At 42.0% G+C, this 24,025-nt stretch overlaps 1 protein-coding gene across 9 annotated transcripts in view; it reads right to left on the bottom strand.

The window, feature by feature from the left end:
• Nktr (natural killer cell triggering receptor) overlaps positions 1–24,025 on the bottom strand; it is a 40,883-nt gene that overhangs the window by 5,602 nt on the left and 11,256 nt on the right. For 5 of the 9 annotated variants that reach the window (XM_052724861.1, XM_052724869.1, XM_052724845.1 and 2 more), the window contains 8 exons: positions 23,844–23,931; positions 13,842–13,871; positions 13,206–13,351; positions 12,124–12,346; positions 10,010–10,165; positions 6,425–6,512; positions 5,213–5,358; positions 407–3,280 (listed from right to left, as the gene is read on the bottom strand). In XM_052724861.1, coding sequence (XP_052580821.1) covers positions 407–3,280; positions 5,213–5,358; positions 6,425–6,512; positions 10,010–10,165; positions 12,124–12,346; positions 13,206–13,351; positions 13,842–13,871; positions 23,844–23,931 — 3,751 coding nt within the window. Of the gene's footprint in view, positions 1–406; positions 3,281–5,212; positions 5,359–6,424; positions 6,513–10,009; positions 10,166–12,123; positions 12,347–13,205; positions 13,352–13,841; positions 13,872–16,672; positions 16,705–23,843; positions 23,932–24,025 lie in introns of those variants that run through there. The other 4 variants (XM_052724884.1, XM_052724892.1, XM_052724853.1 and 1 more) reach the window with 3 other exon arrangements.

The raw sequence follows: 24,025 nt of genomic DNA, 5'->3' as shown, positions 1-24,025 counted from the left end.
CAACTTTGCATGCATGGCATGTACCTTCCACATGTGTAAAAGGGTAGTTAGATCAACAATCCCTAAGCCCTGCAGATTCTGCTCTAAGGATTCTTTGCAAAGGCACGGCAACCTAGGCAAAAAAGCCAGCCACTTTACACCTTTGAAAATGGAGGACTTGTCACTGGTCATGGCAAGAGAACTTTCACTGTCCAAGTGATAAAACTACAGATAATGATGGTCTTTTTAACTCAGCCCAAATTTCTTCTCCTGAAATGCCCACTTCCTATCTATGTCCTCTATCTGTAGTTTTGGTCACATGGAATAATGCTTCTTATTCCCCTGTCAGATATTTGGAAACAATGATCACATTTATGTTCTGAGCTAAATGACATTGGGGGTGGAGGGGGGGTGTGAAATTTCTTACCGGTAAGATGATGTGGAACTTCTAGATCGACTTCTTGAGTGACTATAGGAGACAGACCTTGTTCTGTGTCGAGATTTGGTTTCAGATTTACTTCGAGATCTGTGTGGACTCCTGGACTGGCTATTACCATCCCGACTAGGTGTCTGCTCATCACTGGAACTCTCTTGATTCCGTGGCCTCCGGTTTAGGCGTGCCGTCTTTCTTACTTCATCAAAGAGAGACCCGGGCCGAACTTTATTTTTGCTTTTGATTTCTATTCTCAAGCCTTGTGGTTTCACTTCAGGCACAGGAGCCAATGGCTTCACATCCAGCGCACTGGATGTGGTTGCAGTAGGCACTGCCAGATTCCCTACACCTTGCAATGGCTTCCACTTCTCTGTGAGGTTCATCTGGCTCTTCTCAGCCCCCTCCTTCTTTCCAGCAATTTCTGCAGGACTGGCCAAGCTGGCAGAACTGTCCTGTTTCCCACCTTCACTTGAGGTTTTACTTTCAGACACAATGCTTTCTTGTTTCCCTCCTGCTCTGGGCTGTGCCATGTGCTCAACCTGCTCTGGAATAATGCTCACCTCTGGGCTGTCCAGCCTGTGGCTTGCTAATGGGGACACTCCCTCTCCCTTTGCAGGAGAACTCCTATCCGGGGTGCAAATGTCCATGTTGTCATCTGTCTGAAGCACATCCTCCCCTCCACCTGGGACATGCTCTTCAACGTGCTGGGTGCTAGGGGAAGAGCTGGTAGCATTTTCCTCCACTTTCGGAGGTGCAGGGCAAGAGCTGGGATCCCGATCACCCTCTGCAAGTGGGTCGTGCTCTGAAGTATCCTTCTTAGGGTTACTGGGACAGCTGCCTTCATCACAGGTTTTCTCTACTTTTGGAATATTGTCTTTTACAGTTTCACACTTCTCGGAGACATGCTTTTTTTCTCTTGGCTCCTGCATAAGTTGCTTTCCATTCATCTCCTCCTCCTCTTCGTCACCAAACTCCAGTGGAGGCTGCCAGTGAAAGGCTTGCTTCCGTTTCGGAGCCTTGTGTTTTTTGTCTTTTTTGGCTTTCAATTTCTCTCTCACCTTTTTTGTGTGATCCCCTTTAAGACTATCCTTTGGGCATTTTTGCTTCTGGGGCTCTGCTCTAACGTTTCCCAAGTTGGACCAGGAGCCCTCTGACTCAGAAGCTGGAGACTGTGGTCTCCTAGACTTCCAGGCCCCATTACTGTCAGGCAGAGAAGTGTTTGCTGAAGGCTTTGCTGGGGGTTTGGCTTTGAAGTGACTCTGACCAACTTCTGACTCCGAGTCTGAAGAGGCTTCACCCTCTTCCTTATCAGAACATCTCCCAGGATCACTTTTCCTGTTCTTAGTCATGTCTTGTTCCGAGTTCGACTCAGAGTCCCATCTACTCCCAGCACAATTCTTCCCTTTAGACTTACTGCCGTCTCTAGAGAGACCAGAAAGACTCTCTTTTAAAGTTCTCTTTTCCCATTCAGGCTTGGATTGCCCTTCCTCTCTGCTTTTCCCCTGCCTATCACTCAATACTTCTGTTTTCCCCTGCTTCTCCTTCTCTGGGGCTGAGTGCACTGCTTGAGCATGGGACTGTTCACTGTCTGAGGAGGAATCTAAAGATGACCTGCTTTCACTATACTTTCTATGACATGGAGACTTCTCTCTGGCTCTGACATATTTACTGTGAAGTATCTTTTTTGAGTTGCTGCGGTGTCTTTTATTTGAGGTGACACTTTTTTTCCCACTGGATCTAAATGTCCTCGTGGCTCGTCTTCCATCATCACTGCTAACAGAAGTGTATGAAGATGACCTACTGCGCTGGGAACCATCACTGTACTTATTCTGTGAGTGAGACCTAGATGACAGAGACCTAGACCGCGAGCATGAAGTAGGTTGACTTCGTGACCTTGACCTTGTGTATGACCTAGAGGATGACCTGCTCCTAGAGGACTTGCCCCCTGACCTTCCTGAGCTCCCAGAACTTCTATCACTGTACTTTGAATAAGCACTCCCATCACTTTCTGAATTTTTTTCTCTTTTGTGATAGGATGATGAACTCCCAGTCTCTTTAATATTTGTTAAACTGTATGTGCTTTGGACAGGCAGCAGGTGGGTTGTTTTAGCCTTCATCTCCTGAATCCGCTCGTAAGAGGGCTTCCAGGGCTTTTGTCCAGGCTTCCACCTAGAAGGGGGAGGGCTGTCACTCAACGGTATTACAGGAATATTTTCGGCTGCCACTGGCTGTACTAGCACATTTCCATTCTGTGGCATCGATGATCTTAAAGGTTCTGTCTTAACTGGCTTATTTTCACTCAAATGAGCAGGTTTTTTTGGTGATTTTGATGATGCTCTTCGGTGCCCTGACCTGGAACTAGATCTGGACTTTGATCTATTGTGAGAAAGTGATGAGGACTTTGACAGAGCCCTTGATCTCGAGCTCCCTCTAGAATCCGACCGTGAATGAGACTTGGATCTGTAGGAGTCTCTGCTGGAGTGGGTTGAAGAGCTCTGGTCGTCCTTGTCTGATTTAGACCAGTCCCGCTTTGATGAGAGATGCGAGGAGGAGGAGGTGGAGGAGGAGGCACGAGGTCTCCTTTCTCTATCGCAAGAGGACTTCATTCGGTGGGTGGAAGATCTTGAGGGTTCCAAGTCAGGTGGCATAACTACTCTTCTCTTCTTTGTCTGTCTGTGTCTTCTGCAATGCTTCTGCTTTTTAGCTTTTTTTTTATGCTTAAACTTCTTTTCCTTTCTGCGTTTCTTGTGGTGACCATCAGAGTGTCTTGCTGTACTAAGATCAGAATAGTATCCATTATAGGACCATGATCTGGATCTCTGGGACAAGCTTCTTTCATCCCATCGGCTTGAACAGGGGTCACTTAGCCTGTAAGTGGGAGGCATAATGTGCATGCAGTTATTTGCAAACACTTTCTGCGTCTTACAACACACTTCTTACTAACAACAGAGTACCTCACTCCATACTTTAACATGAACCAGAGCGATGACAACTATTATTAGACTCACAAGATTCTTCTTGTTTTTAATTGAATCAAAGACTCTGAATGTTTGTGAAAAACACATCAACTAACCAGAGTCCTAGGGAGACATGACTCCCATATGATCTGCTCACAACCTTCTCCCTCCAAGAGCAATTTCTGAGAGAGTGAAACCAGGTTCTCAAGCAACCTCACTGAGGAGTTTCTACAGACACAGAGTTGCAACTTGGACGACTTGTCTCTGTGGTGCTGGGCATCACTCAGGTGATGCATGCTAAGCAAGCACTCTACCACAGAGCTAGAAACCCAGCCTTGACTCAACCTCACGAGTCTTCTTAAAAATTTCTTCTTTTAAAAAAATCCATGTGCACATGTATGCTTGTGTGCACATGTGGAGGGCACCTCAGGTGCCACTCTTAGGAATACTAATTCCTTTGAGAGAGTCTCTCATCAATACAGCAGACTGCTATCCAGAAAGCCCCAAGGATCCTCCTGTCTCCACCTCCCCAGCACTGGAATATAAAGTACTTACTGTTACACTTTGCTTTTTACACATATGTTGGTGTCCTCATGCCTGCAAGGCAAGCATTTTAGCAACTGGGCTATCTTCCTAATCCCTTTGTTTTTGGGTGAGACAGGTTCCTGTTATGTGGCCTAGGATGGCCGGGAACTCACTATGTGGCCCAGGCTGGCCTTAACCTCCCAAGCACTGGGATTATAGTGCCATCAGGCCTGGCTAAAAAGCTGGGTTATTTATTTATTTATTTTTTCACTTTTTAAAAATTTGATGTGCACTGGTATTTTGTTTGCATGTATGTCTGTGTGAGGGTGTCAGATCTCCTGAAACTGGAGTTACAGGCAGTTGTGAGCTGCCATATGGTTGCTGGAAACTGAACCTAGGTACTCGGTGCTCTTAACCACTGAGTCATCTCTCCAGCCCAGTTTTGTTTTTTAAAATGTTCTTTCTTTTTGAGATGTCTTAGTATACAGCCCCAGCTGGCCTGCGATGCACCATGTATACCAGGCTTGAATATACAAAGATGCATGTGCCTGCCTCTCTTCCCCAAATACTCAGACTAAAGGCAAGCATCACTACGCCCAGCTTCATTAACTAAGTAAGTCACACGAACACAGAAATGTCCTTAGTGGGAACCTATTTAAATGCTGAAATGACAACTACATTCTCTCCACTTCACTGTGGTAATTAACACTTCGTCCTAAGCTCCTATTAATTACAACAGAAATCAAACACAACGACACAAAAACTGACAAAAACTTTATGACCTTAAGAGGTGAAGATACAGCTCACAAGTGAAAGTCCTCAGCACCACGTCTATGCTATTTCTACACAGCAGCTGCCCACATTTTCCTTGTTCTTTCAATTCAAAACCATTCTCTTAAGATGCCTTCGGAAAAACCAGAATTCTCCCATGAAGAATTACTTTCCCACTAGCTATTCTGGAGCCAGACCCCTTTGGGAAACTATGGGGAACCACTGTTTTCCAACAGTCCTTGGAGTCAGAGATTAACTCACGTGTGGTGCAGGCTCTGTTAACCAATCCACGCACCTGTGACTAAGGTTATCTGTCAAGTCAGACACCTACTAGTAATGTCTAAGACTGAACACTTCTACAATTGAGAGTCCATTCAAACTTTCAGCAAAGAGAAGCCGCACCTGACTGAAGAACCCCTTGGTCTCAGGTGGCAGCAATGTGCTCCTACTAGCTTCTCCTTTGGCCATCTTGACACAGATGTCAGACAGTGACTCTCCAGCATTTAGCGCTCTGCGTCCAAGCTGTGCTTACACTCCAGGTACTTACTTGTCTCCTTTGCTCCACTTCTCTCCGCTTGGCGGCCTATACGCTCTCAGTCTCTGCATCTCCTCCTTCCAGTGAGGAGGAGTTTCACTGCTGTCATCATCTTCAGACTCAGAACGGGATCTTGACCTTGGAGGTGTGTGATAGCGCTGAAATACAGAGAGGGCAGTGAGTGACTGTGGTGATATTTTATTTGTGCTCTAACAAATAAAGCTTGCCTGGGGATCAGAGGACAGAACCAGCCACTATATTAAACAGAGGTCAGGCAGTGGTAGCACATGCCTTTAATCCTAGCATTCGGGAGGCAGAGATCCATCCAGATCTCTGTGAGTTCAAGGCCACACTGGGAACAGAGCACACGCCTTTAATCCCAGCACTAGTTAACCATAGAGGTTTGGAGGTCTGTACAGACAGATAGGAAGTGATAGAGCTGGGCGCAAACAGGAAGTGATGTAGCTGGGCGGAGAGAGGAAGTGAGAAGGCAGGGCACAGAAAGGATATAGGTGTTGAGTATACAGGAAGTAGCTCTCTCTTGGGCTGAGGATTTCCCAGCAGTAAGAACTTGTGGCTGGCTTGTTCTATCCCTCTGATCTTTCAGCCCTCACCCTAATATCTGGCTCCGGATTTTTTTTATTAATAAGACTGTTTAGCAATTCATGTTACAACTGTAACTGTAAGACAGAGTCAGCAAAAGTCTAACCTAGGCACCGATTTATATCAACTGGATAGTGTGAAGGTGTTTCAGGTACAAGACATTTACCTGAGATCCTATATAACAGCTTCCTGCAGTCCTAACACACTCCAGTCTCCATTACTCAAGAGACTACAATTTCTCAATATGCTATTTCATGTATTATTACATCACCAAATAATTAAATTCATCCACAGCTGTAAATGTATGCAATGGCAGTACCTTCCCAAACTATGGGAAATAAAAACGATTTCTTAAATAGGAGGAATAGTCATTTTTTTGGACATAGGGTTTCTCTGTTGTAGCCCTGGTTGTCCTGGAACTCGCTCTGTAGACCAGGCTGGCCTCAATCTCAGAAATCCACCTGCCTCTGCCTCCCAAGTGCTGGAATTAAAGGCATCTGCCACCAAAGCCTGACAGAAGAAATATTCTACCTAAAACTAAACCTCAGATTTTTAAAATAAATTTTTAAAAATTACTATTTAGGTAAGCATTTTGAAAGAAGAACGTTCTAACATACGTACAATTGTGCCTCTTCCTTTAATTTTCCGTCCAGACTTTGATACAGATGGTTTCTGATCAGTTACAACAGGTGCAACATCTGGAATGTTCCTGAAAAAGTTGTAATAACCATTAAAAATGAGCAAATGCCAGAATGTCTTCCCAATGTTCCAAGGCAGAACTGTAGTCTTTACCATACAAGGTTTCATAATTCATGACATGAGAATTATATGAAATTCAATCCATCCACATATTTCTGAGCTCACTCAGCTATGAAGTGCACCACACATCATCAGATACAGTCACGACTAGCACTTCAAGTGCTACATACATGACCCTGAAAACATGAAGTGTGTGAACTCTCATTGCAGACTACAAGATCAACAGCTCTAACAACTCTTCTAACAGAGAATACTAACTTGAGCTCTACACAGGAGTTATCCTGCCCCAGAAGAATTCCATTAGTAAATATGTAATTTGAAAAGTAAATATTTGATTTATTACTTTGATTTTTTTTTAAAATAAAAGATCTGTGGAGGAAGCCAACCACGCCAGCACATGCCTGTAATCCCAGCTTGTGGTGGACTTCAATGCCAGCCTAAGCTATACAGCAAGACCCTGTCTCAAAAGGAAATAAGCAAAGCAAAGCAAACAAGAAACTGTGAAGGGCTAGGGGTACAGCTCTGCCTGACTTCTCAGCTTCCTAAACTACTCACAGGAACTTCCGACTTACACCAGGCTGCTGTGGATATCGTTCTGTATAAATAAAACACTGACTGGCCAGTGGCTAGGCAGGAAGTATAGGCAGGACAAGGAGAGAGGAGAATTCTGGGAAGTGGAAGGCAGAAGGAGACACTGCCAGCCTCCGCCATGACAAGCAGCATGTGAAGATGCTGGTAAGCCACGAGCCATGTGGCAAGGTATAGATTTATAGAAATGGATTAATTTAAGCTATAAGAACAGTTAGCAAGAAGCCTGGTACGGCCATACAGTTTGTAAGCAATATAAGTCTCTGTGTTTACTTGGTTGGGTCTGAGCGGCTGGGGGACTGGTGGGTGACAAAGATTTGTTCTGACTGTGGGCAAGGCAGGAAAACTCTAGCTACACCAGGCACTGCAGCATCTTTGTTCACGTAACATATTTTTCTCTTCTCCCTCTCCTTCCCCACCTCCCTCTTTTGAGACTAGACCTTGCCATGTTGCTCAGGATGAACATCACTCCTGAGGTCAAATAATCTTCCCCAATTGTCCCTGCCCACCACAGGCTGCAGCACTCAGGAAAGCAGGCCTTGCACCTAGCCTGGCAGCACAACAGAGCCAACCCTCTTAGCGGAGGTATGGGTAAACCAGCCCTGAATTGTGAGTATGAAAGAGCTGTCTCCATGTCTCATCTGTCTTGTGGTGGCATGGGTAGGGGAAAGACGCCCCCTACCCCCTGCCCATCAACACCTAAAGCAGGTGGGGGAGCTGACCCTGAAGTAACAAGAGTAGGAGAGCTGTCCCTACCTCCCACCAGTGGCAGCATGCAGGAGAGCAGGCCCTGCACCTCACCTGGGCAGCACAATAGAGCCAGCCCTGTTCACAGAGGTGTAGGCAAGTCATCCCCAAAGTTGTAAGTGTGGGAGAGCTGTCTCTACTACTTGTCTGTCAGGTGATGGTGTGGGTGGGGGAGAGATGCCCCTGTGCTCCCCCAACCCCTTACTGTCTGCAACAGCCACAGCCAAGCAAGATGACCCTCCCCTCTTGCCAGCTACAGCGCTCAGGAAAGCAGGCCCTGCTCCTCACCTAGACAGCACAGCAGAGCTGGCCCTGTTGTTGCAGGTGTGGGTGACCCAGGCGCATTGATGCAAGGGAGAGCCGTTCCCTTTACTCATCTGATATTTGGCAGCATGGGTGAAAGAGAGATGCCCACCCCCAGCCCCAATCAATGCCTGAGACAGGTGGAGAAGTGGGCCCTGGAATCCTAAGAGCAGAAGGGTTGTCCCAGCCCCTTGTCAGCTGCAGCACTCAGCAGAGTGGCCCCTGAACCTCACCTGGGCAACAAAGTAGAGCTGGCCCTGAAGGTGTAGGTGGGGAAGAGCTGACCCTGAGGGTGTGAAAGCAGGAGAACTGGCCCCACCCCTCGCTCATTGCTACAAGGGTGAATTAGCCAAGTCAATGCTGGAGCTCACCTTGATGGTGAGGACAGGGGAGAACTGGCAGGCTGGCCAACCCTGCAGCTGCCCAGGCCCAGAAGTAGGGTTATGACTTGGCCTACGCCAATATCTACCCCATCTATGATGTGCTGGAGCATGTGAAGGGGCCTGACACGCAGACCCAAAGCTGCAGGATCTGCACAACACAGGGCAACAACAGAATATTCAAGGAGTCTCGATGAGGGCCCAGCATTGATAGTGTAGTAGAAAACAGAGGCCTCAAACAAGACCAATGACACTTTGCAATGAACACTTGCAAGTAAAGACATATAGACAAAGGAGTTTACTGCGTGACTCACTGTGTCACACAGCAGCTTCCATGATGAAATTCTAAATTTTTTCTTTTCTCTTAAATTTTGTTTTATTTGGGGGGAAGGGTTGCAGAGGTAGAGGGCAGATTTGAAGGGACAGGGAAATGAATGTGATCAAGATGCATGATGTGAAAGACACACTGAATAAAAAAAAGAAAGAAAAAAATAAAATCTTTTCATTTGTTTAAAAAAAAAATCTTCCCCATGGCTAGGCCACATGCATATGCCACCATGCTCATGTCCTTTTAATACTTCTGAATTTAAATCTAATACATGAAGTATATTAAATAGTATTTTCTGAGACTAAACCTAAAGCCACAACACAGGGAAATTAACTACAGTAATATTATGATACTAAATTTCCTCTCCAGTCACTATGTAATTAACTTTGCACTATTAAAAGTGAAACAGATTTCACCACTCAGTTGGATCCACAGGGCTCAATCAGCCTGATAATCCATTCTGAACAAAAGGCCAATCAGCAAGACCAGGAGTATAACCTTCCAAGACCTCTAAATAAGCACTGACTCTCCCTGCCAGGCACGGCAGCATATACATACCTATAACCCTAATACTCTGGGGGGAATAAAGCACAAAGATCAGAAGTTCAAGGCCAGCCTGCAACACACAGCAAGATCCATAAGCAGACAAAAGCCACGTAAGCAAAACAACAAAACACCCCTTCTTCAGTGAATAACTGTCCACTTCCTTTACCTGTTTATGTACTCCAGTGTGGATTCCAAAAAGGAGTCATGGTGAGTGAGTGTAAGGTAGCAATGAAATAATGATTTATCCATCAAAGAAACAAAAAAATACAGTGTAACAGCTAATCATCACCATCACCTTGACTGGACATCCAATCACCTACAAGACTGGGCATCCTAACTACCCCATGTGCTAGGGCTAGGACAGATTAAAGGAGCTGGCAGGAGAGAGCCAGCTGAATGCCAGCACTCCCTTCCCTCTGCTTCTTGGCCACTGTGCTGTGGGCGGCTCCATGGTACCCTCTGCAGTGATGGACTTAACTCCCTGAAACCATGAGCAAGGGGTTTCTGTGAGTGGACACAGCAGGAGAAGAGTAACACGTTCATCAGCCTACTTACGGCTCAGGCTCCACTGTGACAGCAGGCATATCTCTTCTAAGTAAAAATCGGTTCTCGGGAACTGGAGGAATTTCTTCTGGACGGACAACTGGCTTTTCTCTTTTAGCATGTGAGTCACCTGATCTTTTTTCATTCACATCACTTCTCTCAGAATAACTAAAATATAAATCAAGCCACCAATTTAGATGCTAGTATTCACAAAATAAAGGCACATAAAACAACGAAACTTACACTCATCCTGAAGTGTTGACTTTTACAATATATAAAAACATCAACACAGTAAAAAACCAGAGCAAAGAAAATTTTTATTAAAAAAAAAAAAAACCTAAAATCTTGAAATGGAAGTTGTCAATTCTGCTGTTTCCTTTGTTTGTTGGTTTTTGGTTTTTTGTTTTGTTTTTTGAGACAAGGTTTCTCTGTGGGTAGCCCTAGCTATCCTGGAACTCACTCTGTAGACCAGGCTGGCTTCAAACTCACAGATTCGCTGCCTCTGCTTCCTGAGTGCTGAGATTAAAGGTGTGCACCACCACCTGGCAATGTTTCTGAAAGGACCAAGCAGATGCCATAATAGGCTGCTCAGTCTTCTCTCAGAGATCAGGCCTCAATTTCAGTTTCCTGAGACTTGAGCAAGCAGTTTCTGGGAGGGCCATGAACAAAAGACTGCTCAAAGTTTAGCCAGATGTTTACTTTCTGGGGCCCCTCACCAACTTAGAGTTATGTGCAGTATGTGCTTGACCAGCCAGCCCCCATGGTGGCTCAAGGACAAAGCCTGGGACTTGTGCTGGACTGCCCCCAAAGTAATAAATTGTAACCACCAACCAGTAAATTCAAAGGTTACATACCCTCGCCCAATTAAAAGAGAACAGAGATAAAAATAAATCAATCCGAGTTGCACCCGTGCAAAACTCCCCCAACCCCCCTGAAGGGCTTGTGGATTTTGCCTTTAAAAAGCTAGCCACACAAAGAAAAAGCAAGTTCCTCCTGGCCTCACAACTACGAGTGAGTGCTTTGGATCGAGCTTCCCTGTCCGCGGCTTGTAAACAAACAGAAATAAACCATGCTAACTGCATTCTGAACCTAAGGTCTGTGGTGGTTTGTCTTTGGGGTCCCAATCTGGGCATAACAGTTTCCTTTTTTTAAATTGTATTTATTTACTTATTTGGGTGTGCTAGTGTGCCATGATGTGGATTGAGACAACAACTTGTAGGAGATGGCTCCTCTTTAAACCATGTGTGTCCCAGGGGTCAAATTCAGGTCGGCAGGCTTGGTGAGAAGCCACTGAGCCATCTCAATTGCCCATGCTTTAGGGAGAATCGAGTTTTCTTCAGGGTGTGGACCCTGGTATACTGCCTGTGCCCCAGTAGGCAGCCTATACCCCTTGCACATCTAGGCCATATCAAATGGACTCAGCGGGTTACTGAGAGAAAAAAACAGAAAAAAAAGAGGAGGGAGACAGTGGGGAATTTAAAGAGGGATTAGGAAGTAGATGATCAAATTAATGTATGAAATTCTCAGAGAATAAATATATTGTATTAAGAAAAAGAATTTTCAGGCATTAGGACTGGCAAGATGGTTCAATGAATAGAGGCTCTTGTCACCAAGGCTCATGTCTTGAATTTAATCTCTTGGGACCCATCTGGTAGAGAGAAACCACTCCTCCAAGCAGTCTTCGGACCTCCACATGTGCATCTATCATATACACACATCTCTAAATACACAATATACAACTTTAACATTAAAAAAGAAAGTTCAGGCCGGGCGGTGGTGGCGCACGCCTTTAATCCCAGCACTCGGGAGGCAGAGCCAGGCAGATCTCTGTGAGTTCGAGGCCAGCCTGGGCTACCAAGTGAGTCCCAGGAAAGGCGCAAAGCTACACAGAGAAACCCTGTCTCGAAAAACCAAAAAAAAAAAAAGAAAGTTCAGAAATACCTTCACCAGAAACCCCACCAATCTTTGCTGAGGCGTCGAGACCACTCCTAGATTGTTACAGGCATCAGTTGAAAACCCAAAGGTCCCTCTGTACGTGGAATAAGTAAGAACGCTGAGCTTGTGGGTGGTCACTGTGCCTCCTGTCGCAGGCTGTGTGCTGAATCGGACACTCAACTCACACTTACCCTTCAGGGCTCACTGTGCGCTTCCTCCTTGGCTCCTCTGAACTGCTCATTTCCTTCCGTCTCTTTTTAGTATGTCTGACTTTTGGCCTCCTCTTATGTCTCCTCCTTCTGATTCTCTCTTGTTCAACTTCACTTTCTGAGGATGATTCTGAAGAGGAAGAGGAATTGGAAGAAGAATCCGAGTCTTCTGAATGTGTTGGTTTCTTCCTTTTTTTCTCAAAAACTTTTAATAGATATTAACAAAAACATTAGTACTTGAGTCCAGTGCACACCATTCAGAGTGAAAAACGTGACTGCTGATTATCATATAATTACTTCATGCATAGCAGACTAAGACTAAGACGTAATTAAACTTTTCCCCGGTTACATGTATGATAGAGTTGTCTGCAAACTTGAAAAATACCAAAGCCCTTACAACCATGAAGTCCATATTCTGAATAAGTGTGGCAAGTGACGAAAGCTAAGACAGAAAAAAAACAATGTAAAGGGAACAGAGATGCAGGTAGCTTAAGTTTACATTTGAGCAGAGACCTATAGTAGGGAGAGGCCCTATAGATATCTTAACAAAGAATGCTCTAGACTCCCAAGGGCAGGCACAAAGTCCCTTAGTGTCAGAATAAAGGTCGGCGTGGCTGGCGGAGGACAATGCGTAAGGAAAAAGAAAGACAACAGAGACCACAGGCCTCTGTGCTAAGGGTGCCACTGTAGGTGTGTCTAGGCAGACGGACGTGTTTACGAAATGTGGCTGAAGAGGGTCACTGTGGTAGCTGCTAAAGACAAACCAAAGTAAAACAAGGAAACCAGCAAGGACTCTCCTGTTGATAAATGGTCATGGGAACACAAGGAGACAGAGGCAAGATAGGTAGCATGAGGGTACTGCAATAACACAGGCATGGGCTGGCTTGGATAAGCCAGCAGCCAGGTAGAAGCTGACAGTATCTGCTGGTGGATGGGATAAGGCATGGCACAGAAGCACCAACGCTACTACCATCCACACAGAAATTGAGAAGGGATCTTAGAAATTGAGAAGGTAGCTTCAAGTCGCCATACGCTTTACACCTCCACCCTTCAAAAGCTCTTACCATCTTTCGTCACCTTTGTGGCAAGCACACCACAGTCAATAACTCGGACATCTGCATAAGGTCTGCTTGCAGCATCTGTTTTCAGATTTTCAATCTGTTCAATGACTTCAAAACCAGAAATAACCAGTCCAAAGACAACATGAACCCTGTCATAATATAAATTCAAGAAATAAATTAGTCTGATAATTACATTATGAACAGTAATTGGGACAATGCCACAAAAAAACATATCCACAGAATTGAAAACAAACCAAAGTATTACGAACCAGCTATAAGGGAGTGACAACCTGAAATCTACTTCATTACAAGAAACAGCAACCGTTCATGTGAAGAAAAAATAGGACTGTTTCTGTAGTGGCTCCTAGCCTTTCTAGGGTTATTAAGAATCTGGTAACAGAGTATACTTCATACTGAGAAATCACCTCAACAGAGACAATCAAAACCACATGGCTGGGAAGCCTACCCATGGGCACAAGTGAAGACCTCTTTAGTAACAGGAGAGATGGGCTCTCAAAACTACTGTCCTCTGTGCCCCTTCAGGAAGAATTTAGCTATGAAAGACTAAGCCCTGATCAACCAGTCTTTCAGGCTTATCACCCAAATAACTCCCCAATATTTTAATAACTTGATGCTTACCCATCCAGGTGTGGAGCAGGCTTTGTAGTTCTGTACAATAAACATCAACACAAAGATGGTATCAAAAATGACGTATTCAGATGAAGAAAGCAGAAGGTTTAAACATAGCATGTAGTGAACAAAGAAGTAAAGATAAAGACAGAAAAATGTTAAGCATAATATATATCCAACCTTAAAGACCCCCAAACACCAATAATAGCCACTTTACTGATAAAAAAAACAAGATTGCAATGAATTCTAAAACCAACTCTATTAGAATATATGAGATAGGTTTCATTTGCGCTATAAAAAATGTACAGAGTACACACTGAAATTAAATTTACTCTCAAATCAAAAACAATAATGGCAACAGAAACAAACATTAAAAAAAAATTTCCCAGCAGAATTAAACGAGGAGGAAGGCCCTACCCCACACAAAGGAGTGATGAACACTGGCCACACACCCACTGGCTCTTCTATTTGTTATTTAAGACTGAGACAGTCTGCATATACTTTAAGGTAGGCAATGGAGAAGCCTCAGGAGTCCTATCCCTATCTACAGAACTACCTGCCCCTCTTCTTTCACTCAAGCCTCACCACTCACACTCTTGAAAATGCAATAGGGAGGGGCTTTTAAACTGCAGATGCTCCTTACAGTAAAGTAAGAAATGAGGGGGGTATTATTGACATCTTCAATTTCCATGGTCCAGAAAACACCCCGCTAGCTGCTCTGTGAATGTCCCACTGTCATTGTTGAGAACTCTGTGGGGTATACTTGGTTAAGATATTTTGAATCCAAGCTGGTTTTCCCATAACATTTTCATAGATCTTTGTATGTGAATTGTAATGCAAAAATTCAAAAGTGGATAGCTTGATCAGCATTAGACCACCAGAACCTTAACTAGTAAAGATAAAAGACAGATGAGCTATCAGGCCATATTAAAGCAGTCACTTGTGTAAGAAAAACTCATATGCATTTCTATGTACGTTTTAAAGCCATTCTAAGACACGTGAACAGAGCACAATCTAACCTTTACAACAATGCCAAAAACCATTACTGTACAAGAGACTGCAATGCTTATACTTACTTTAAGAGTATCCAGTTCTGTTAGAGGAGTATAGATAGAATTTAACTTTAAAAATTTTAATGTCAACTTAAGTTTCAGAACTTTAAATGAATTTTGAGTTTTAAAGTCACAAGTCTCAAATATATCTTAGAAAACTGAGCAGAAATTAAAGACAGTATAATTGTAAAATAAAAATAAAAACAGGTAACGAAAAAAGGGAAAGAAATGAAGAAAATCTAACAAACTGGTAAGCCACAAACATTGACACTATGAAACAATCACCCAGAAGCCATGGCAGACAACAGCTGTGAAACAAGATGCTTCCTCTATTGTAGAACTTTATCAAAACAGAAACCAACACACAAGCTAGACAGAAACCCCTCCTAAGAAGGTGTAAGGGTGCTTCCAGAAAGATAAAACTGCTCTGCCATGCAGAAGATGAAGGCACATGGTTGTTTACTGATTAGATACACTCCTCCTTTCTTGGGCCTCACTCTCAGGAATCTAGTATTGAGAAGAGCCTACAGATTTTTCTAGCACACCAAGTCCAATTCAACTGCCACCTCATCTAATACTGTATAAGACATGTAGGGCAAACTCTTGAAGCAAATTCCAAATACCTGAAGCAACACATACTCAGACTAACTGAGGATGGAACAGTGATCTTAGGACATTCAAGCTTGGGAATAGATAATCTGTCTCATCTTGAGAATGAACCCAGGTCCCTCACATGTGCTAGGAACATGCTCAACCACTGAACTACATGGTCAGGCCCTAGTTCTGTGTTTAATTCAAATGAAAACTGGTCGATAAACAAACCCAGTCCTTAGTGTACACATGAACAGAGGAAAGGGTCATCTCTGCCTCTGAGGACAACTTTCAATCTGCTCAGGGTTCAAACCAATGTGAATCATTTAATTTCCTGGCACCTACAATTCAGGACACAGAAATATTAGCTTGCACCTTAACTGGGATAGAATATATAGTAAGAACATGAACAGTATTTCACAAAAAAAGGAACTCTCTGGATCTGAGCCTACAAATTCCAGGAGGACTCACTGTAAGGCAGGCTCACTGACACTGTGTTGACAGTACACATGATAAACAGTCAACAGACCACAGGGTAACAGAAGGGCAGGAGGGACCATGTGCTCAGCCAAGTCTATTAAAGCAGACAGAGACACCCCACCCACCAACTCTTTACTACATCCAGTGTTCTCAATGGTGTCACTTGTGCCAGTGATATACACACAGTAAATGAAGACTCGGAAGACCAGAGCTGAGCAGAGATGTGTAAGTTTATACACACTTATTAAAGCAAAGGAGAAACAAAGACAAAAAAAAAGTCAGACTATAAAGCTTTAGTGCTCACATGTTTCTGTTTTCTCCTATCACTTAGAGACACGGTCACTCCAGCCCCTGAATCTACTTAAAACAGTTACTGCAAGGGTTCATTTAAATCACAAACCCTAGAAACTGAAGAGTATTGCTATTGTTCCAAAGAATAAACTACACTTATGCCATCATCAGACCAGCTTTGGACCTTACTACCTTCTAAAATCCTAATGTAAAACACCGCCCAGTGCACACAAGAGCCACTGAAATGAACTGTACTTCTTAGTTAACCATAAGCAACAAACACCCTTGTTTTACATACACTGCTGCTACACAGAACAAGCAGAAAGCTTTTTTTTTTCCTTAAAATGTTTCAATACATATAACAATAGGATTAAAGAAACAAAGGCAAAGAAAAAGAGAGAGAGCCTTAGAGTAATGAGACATTACCTTTGGAGCGCACGGTGTAACACTCTTTCTGCAAATTTTACACAAAAATGGCAAGAAATAAATTGTAATACACTTTTAAGACAAGACTGAATCTATGTTCTAATATCAATATAACTTTGAAATTAAAATTTTATAGTTTTATGCAAAGCAAGAAAGCTTTTTAAAATGGAGGGCTCTAAATTTTCTTTCATAAGATATTTATGAAGAGATGAATATTGTTTTAGAAAAGCCTTGTGGAGATCTTCTCAGACTGATGGTATTTTAACACAGGGGATGGTAACAGCTAACAAAACATTAAAGCTCCATTTATAATCCCAGAGACTAGCTATGCCATCTTTCTCAAAAAGGTAATGCATCTTGAATATGAACACAGATATACAAATCCAAATACTAGAAGTAGGAACTTATAGTAGAAAGCAATGATCCCCTCTCCCCCTACAAATACCAAGTTCAAATCATTCAAAACAGAACTTAAAGAACTTAACTATTTCAGTTCATTTTCACGCTTCTGCCTTTCAAACCCATTTTTGGTTATATATCGCAACATAACAGAACTGACATATTATAAATATCAACGTAAGTGGAAAATGATTTGGGCAGAGTCTGGACTATGCTCACTGCTTGTTGTACGTACTCAAGCTGTTAAGTCATTGGACAGAATTAATAAAAATAGTCATAAGGGCACAATTAGAACTTTAGGATCTCCTCTGAGGCTCAAAAGGCAACAGAGGTGACAGCCTTAGAGCATAAACTCAAATCCTGGCCACAGGACTTACATCTAATCTGATTTTTCCCTTTATGAGAATTATTTTTTTAAGAATACACACTGATGAATTTTAACTAATAAAACCTAAAAATAAAACAAAACAAAACAAAAAACTATGACTACATAAACCAAAAACCCAACTATACCACAAACAAAAAATTGCCAGGAATTTAGGTGTATTAAGTAAAATCTTTAAAAGTAAATTAGAATCTCTCATATACATGAGATGATACATGTATTAGTGTCACAAAAAAAAAAGTTTTAAATCATGCAGTTTTTCTTTTCAGTAAAACAGAAAGGCACTCCAGGCCTAAAGTAAGAGGGCACTAAAAACAACTATTCTAATGTCATCTTTGACATACAACTCGTTCCTTCACAGCCTGAAACTACAGCTGTCACAAAGAGGGGAGCTTGTGTTCAGGCAGTGGGCAACTCACAATGCTGTGTCCCCACGGTCACTCAGAATAACCTTCTGAAACTCAGCTCTAATACAAAGGAAATACACAGAAATGGTAACTAGACACAACATCTCTTCCTGACTGCTAACATGTATGCCGCACAAGCACTCAGTAAATCTAAGCCCGAGTGTTAGAAACGACATCTGATATTCAGAGAAAGTGGCTTTGAGTTCAAATATCACAAACTCCTTCCCTCTTAAAAAAATTTCTGAAGTTAGCATATGAAGTTATTACTTCCCCTAAAAACAAAACCAAGCCCAAAGCAGCAACAAAAAAAGTGGACTGTCTGAGGTCATGACATTTCCTACCATTTCTTCTCACACAAATTTATGAATGTGTGGGTGGGACATTGCTCTCCCAAATTTACTTCTGCTCACCAAAGTGTCAACACAGATTTATAAAACCATTATATAAAAAACAGCTGCTTCTTTCCTCTCCTTGTTTCCTACCTTGCAACAAGTGTTCCTCTCTCATTAGATTGTAAGTCTGATTCTTAGATGATATAAAACAATCCTAGATCACGTGCCCTGCCTATTTTATGACCTCTGGAGTAAGCTGGGCATTAGAGATGTGGCTCAGTGGTCCAGAGCACTCGCTGCTCCTCAGGACCAGAGCTCATTTGCTAGCAGCCCAGGGCGGCTCACAACCAGCTGTGTAACCCAGTCTCAGGGGACACGGTGCCCTCGGAGGGCCTCCAGAGGCACTGAGTCCATGTGGTACACTGACGCCACACATATGAAAATGGGGAGGAAAGAACCTCATATCTATATAAAATCAACAGGCTGGGTGTAGAGGTACATGTCTTTAATGCCAGCACATGGAAGCAGAGGCAAGTGGGTCTCTGAGTTGCAGCCAACCTCAGTTTAGAGGACTGCTTGTCCAGCATTTATAAAATCATAAGTCTGATCACCAGCACTGAGAAAAAGAAAAAAAACAAATTTTGTTTAAAGGTCAAGTTGAGCTTTTCTTTTCATAAAAATTATCATGACCAGAAATAGTGGCCAGTGACAGTCTATTCACCAAAGCTTTGAAGCCATAAAAGGCCTACACTGGGGCTGGAGAGATGGTTCAACATAAGAGCACTGAATGCCCAGCACCCACAAGGTGGCTCACAATTCCAGTCCCAGAGGATCCAATGCCCTCTTCTGGCCTCTGAGGGCATTGCATGCACATGGTACACAGACATGCAGGGAAAACACTCATGTGCACAAAATACTTAAAAAAAAAAAAAAAAAAAAAAAAAAAAAAAAGGCTTGCCCTGATAATTATTTTCGTAGCAGCTGAGGGAGTGAATGCTGCAGCTCCTGGTTTAGACAAGATGAGTCCTAAGTCTTTTTGAGGTGCTTTTCTGACTGATGAAAATTAGGTAGCTATAGAAGAACTTCTTTTAAAGAATGCTTGTACACAAATCATTCCATATATTCAGAAATTTAGGGTCTTTCTATAAGACATGCTCTTTCTTCCATGACATTTTTGTACCAAAGTGTTTATAATTTATCTTAAAAATAGGGCTATTTGGGGCTAGGTAGATGGCTCAGTGGGTACTTACTGTGTAAGCATGAGTGACCCTGGTTCTGATAGCCAGCACCCACATAATAGCTGGTAAGAGCATGTACCTGTAATGCTGGAACTGGGAAGGGCAGAGGAAGGAGGGTTACTGGAGTTTTCCAGCCAGCTAGTCTAGGAGAATCTGGAGAGTTCCAGCTTCAGTGAGAAACTGTCTCAAAAAAAAATAAGGGAGAAGGGCTGACAAAGAAAGATACCTAATGTCAACTTTTTTTTAAAATTAATTTTTATTTTTATTTTATTTGCATTGGTGTTTTGCCTGCATGTATGTCTGTGTGAGGGTGTCAGATCTTGGAGTTACAGACAGTTGTTAGCTGCCATGTGGGTATGGGAATTGAACCCAAGTCCTCTGGAAGAGCAGTCAGTGCTCTTAACCACTGAGCCATCTCTCCAGCCCCTGATGTCAACTTCTAACTTCTGCTCTCAAGTACACTTGAGAACATGCACGCATGCACACACACAAAGACATAGGTTTTTATAAATAACAAAGAGAGTAAAAAAATTAACTCAGGGTACAGAAAAACAGAACTAAAACCAAGATTTCTTTGTGTGTGTATGTGTGTGTGTGTGTGGCTTTTTGAGACAGATTTCTTGTGCTGTGTGTCCTAGGATAACTCGGAACTTACTCTGTACTCAAATCCACAGCTGTTCTTCTTCCACAGCCACCTGAGTGCAGGGAATCACAGGTATGAGCCACACCAGGCTTCCTGACAGCTAGGTACATATTCCATCCCACGAAAGTAGTAATAACAAAAGTTATAAACTGGCCTTTCTAATCATTGTTTGATAATGCTTTCCTAGCTTCTCAATGATTATAGGCAATATAAATTAGCACCAGAATTATCACTATCTATGACAGCTAAACCAAGTCTCCCCAATTGTCATTTTCTTTTGCAGCAGAATGTCCCTGACTCTGATACTTAACCACAGTGACTCAGAACACAGTGCTTATGACCCTGGAGCATGCCGTCCGTCAGCAGCTTTCTTCTCCTGTCTTAACATTTTCTTCCAGAATGTGAGAGAAGACTCTAGAGCAGCCTAGACTGGGCATGTCTTTTCTTCCTTATTTAGCATTCATTCTCTATACAACATTAAACTTGTCCCACATGATCTCTAATTCTACAGTTTTTACCTGACTCGTTCACTGCTTCACCTGCTTTCTGCAGTGCTGGTGACTGAACCTACAGCCTTGCACATACAAGGCAAACTCTCTATCCCTGAACTACACTTTCTGCCCTAGAGCATTTATTGTTTTATTATTATTTTTTTGTTTTGTTTTTTTAAAATACTTGACCTAAAAAATGAACAGAAAATGACAAAATGAGTAAACACTAACAGGGGTTGACTTGGTGAGTGTGGTTCCAAGATTCTAAATTCATTTTAAAAAAAGTTTCAATATGAACTCTTATTTCCTTAGAACTTTATGAAGATGGGGCCACAAACCATTTCCTTCCCATTTCTTGAGCACTACTACTCCCAAAAAAATGTCTTTTCTTCTTCTATATAAGCTCCCCAAACAGAAGCACCAGTTCATACAGCAGTTAATACAAGCAGCTAATAGTTAAATTATAAACAGCTGTAAAGAAAACCTCATCTTCACTATGTATGATCATAAAATATATATCTGCTATATTCTCTCTCTTCACACACACACACAACACACACACACAGAGTTTAAGCCACTAAAAACAATATATGTAAAATTATATTGGTGAAAACAGCGTACACCTTAGGAAGAGAAGTTGCTAAATGTGTGAGCATCAAGACAATAGTGCACAGAGCACAATAATACCCGAGGGCTTCCACATGCCACACTAACAGCACCAAATTTACTCCTTGGGAACTGTAAAAGATTTGTGGGACACAAACTGAGTACCATTTTGTGCAGATGTTTTTACAAGTCCTTGCAAGACCAATGAAACAATCTATAAGACACATCTGAAGCCTCTCTTGCTTTCTGTTTCAGAACTGCTACTCAAGGTGCCACAGGAGATGTGTGGTCAAAGAACAAAAGCCCAGAGCTGTTCCAGGAAAGCTACTGGGTAGGTCTATCTATGATTACACACACAACTTAAAGACAGTACATTATTCTTTTTACTATTTCCAGCTCCAAAAGGACATTGGCTTGCAAGATACAGAGTTTCAAGACTTCTCCTTTATTGGCTACCATCTCTTTCAGGATATTTTGTTCAGAAATGTGAACATTAGTTTGATTTTTATCTGTGACCTGTGGAAACTGGAATTTTCAGCCAGCATAAAGCAACACTTAGGCACACAAGTCACTTAAAAAAAAATTAGAACAAACTTTGTGTGGGTGAAAATGTTCAATTACCTCCAAGACTGTGAACTCCTCTCCACAAGGAAGTTTCAAATAAATTTCACCAAACTAAAGATAGAAATTTTTTTCACGCATCCAGTGATTTTAGTGCTATCTATAGTTAATTATGAAAACAAGCTTAAATTTTTTATTTTTAATTTATTGATTTAAATTTTTCATTTGGCGTTCTTCTTTAAACAGCAGTCCAATGCAAAATTAGGCCACACAGAAAGCAGTAATGCCTTTACTAAATGTTTCTAGAGATTTAAGCAGCTATTAAAATGATAAGGTAATAGGATAGCAACAGAGGTCTGTATAAATAAGCTAACTATATGCAATAAAGGCAAAAATTGATACTACCTGATAAGGCAAATTTTAAATGTAATGATATAAAAAAGAAACTTTAGAGCCCTCAGATGGCACCATCCTGACAAATGAATTGTTAGTTTTTCATGTTCACAGTTCAGATAAGCTTAAAAATGGAAACAAAGAGGCCTTAGAGCAAACAGCTTTGACAAGGAGTTACTACAAAAAAGTTTTTGAAAATCTACCTCTTTACTTTGCACTGCCCCCACCCCCAACAAAGGGTAAGACTAGGAAAAGTACTCCAGTGAAAAAAGGTGTAACTAACCATCTGTGGAATCAAAACAGGGCACATAAGTGACTGTCTCAGGTTTCCTTCCCCTGTAACTCCAGCACGATCACCTTCTACTAGCTTTCCATTTTTAGGACATCTTTACGAACAGAATGCCCCTTATCTGAACTTCTTCAGATCATGTTGGGAATCTTTCAAACTTAAAATGTGAGTTTTTTATATGAATAATTGACTCCTTTAAAGACAGAGAAGCGCTATTCATATTTATCCATTCAGAAAGATGTAAAAGAAAATGTGATAAACCATGAATAAGATATTTCTCCAACATACACAGAACAACAGAGATTACTATCAAAACTATTAAGCTGCATGCTGGGCAATTACCTTTCATATTTTATATGATGAGATAATAAAAAATAAGTTTAGATAAGAATGTAATTAAAAGTATGCCAAAGGTTTTACTTAGAATTTTTACATGAGAATCTAGTCTTTGGTTGTACATGCATATACAAACAAGAAAAAAACATTATTACTGTGTATGACATCTGTATGTGTATGTAGGCACACATGTGGAGATTGGAAGACAACTTTGCAGAGTTGGTTTTCTCCTTCTACCTCTATGTGGGTTCTGGGGATCAAACTCAGGTTGTTGGGCTTATGTGTCAAGTGCTCTACCAACACTGAACCACAGAGCCAACCCAAAAGTTATTTGGCTCTTTGAAAAGAAAATTTAGTACTTTAAAGTTTGTTGAGTAATATTTACAAATTTTGGGAAAATGACAGCCAATGTTGAGTTAATAATTTTACTATACCTCCTTTTAGAGAATAATGTTACCTCTCTCAAAACAAGCTCATAGTAAGAGAGAAAACAAAAACAAAACCTCACATGATGATTTACCCAAACCATTTTATGCCTAGGGGTCCATCATAGACAAATTTTTTTTTCTCCTTTTCCTTTTTTTTGGAGACAAGGTCTCACTATGTAGCTCTATAGCTCTAGCTGTCCTGGAACTCACTCTGTAGACCAGGATGGCCCCCAACTCAGAGATCGGCCTGCCTCTGCTTCCCAAGTGCTAGGATTAAAGGCGTGCGCTGCCACATCCCACTAGGCTACATCATGAACAATTTTTGCATGTTCATCATGAGTTCCTATTCCAATCTAGATTTCTAAACTGAGCCTTCAAATGAGGAAAAGGCTACAGTCAAATTCCTTCCTCATGATGGCAGCATATTCTGGAAACAGTATGTGCCTTCAGGTTACATTTTTCGGTTCCATTCTTCAAATCCAGGATATGTGCTGAGCGTTGAAGAAGCCATTAGAGATTACAGTTACTACGTAACATCAGAAACACAGAGCCAAACCAAAGCTGTCAAGTGTTTGAGCAGTAAAATGAGGTTAGCTATCCCATCTTTCTCATGAACAGCGCTTCTCTGTTGGAAAAGCTCATCTCTGCATTATGCCTACTCACATGAAAAACTGGGAACCATTGGTATGTTTCCCTCGGTTTGCCATTGACAAAAGGAACGCTCTGTCATGTTTGAGAATAAAGTTTTCATCTGTTTGAAGAAAACACAAATTTGTTAGTCTCCAATTATAAGCAGCTTTTAAAGTCATGTTCAAGTACTAAATTGAAAGCAAAGGATGAAATTC

The sequence above is a fragment of the Peromyscus californicus genome, unplaced genomic scaffold, assembly GCF_007827085.1.
Source record: "Peromyscus californicus insignis strain IS unplaced genomic scaffold, ASM782708v3 Scaffold_11__1_contigs__length_118956290, whole genome shotgun sequence".
Classification (NCBI taxonomy): Eukaryota; Metazoa; Chordata; class Mammalia; order Rodentia; family Cricetidae; genus Peromyscus; species Peromyscus californicus.
The sequence above is the reverse complement of the archived record's forward strand: the minus strand, read 5'-3'. Positions and strand labels throughout refer to the sequence as shown.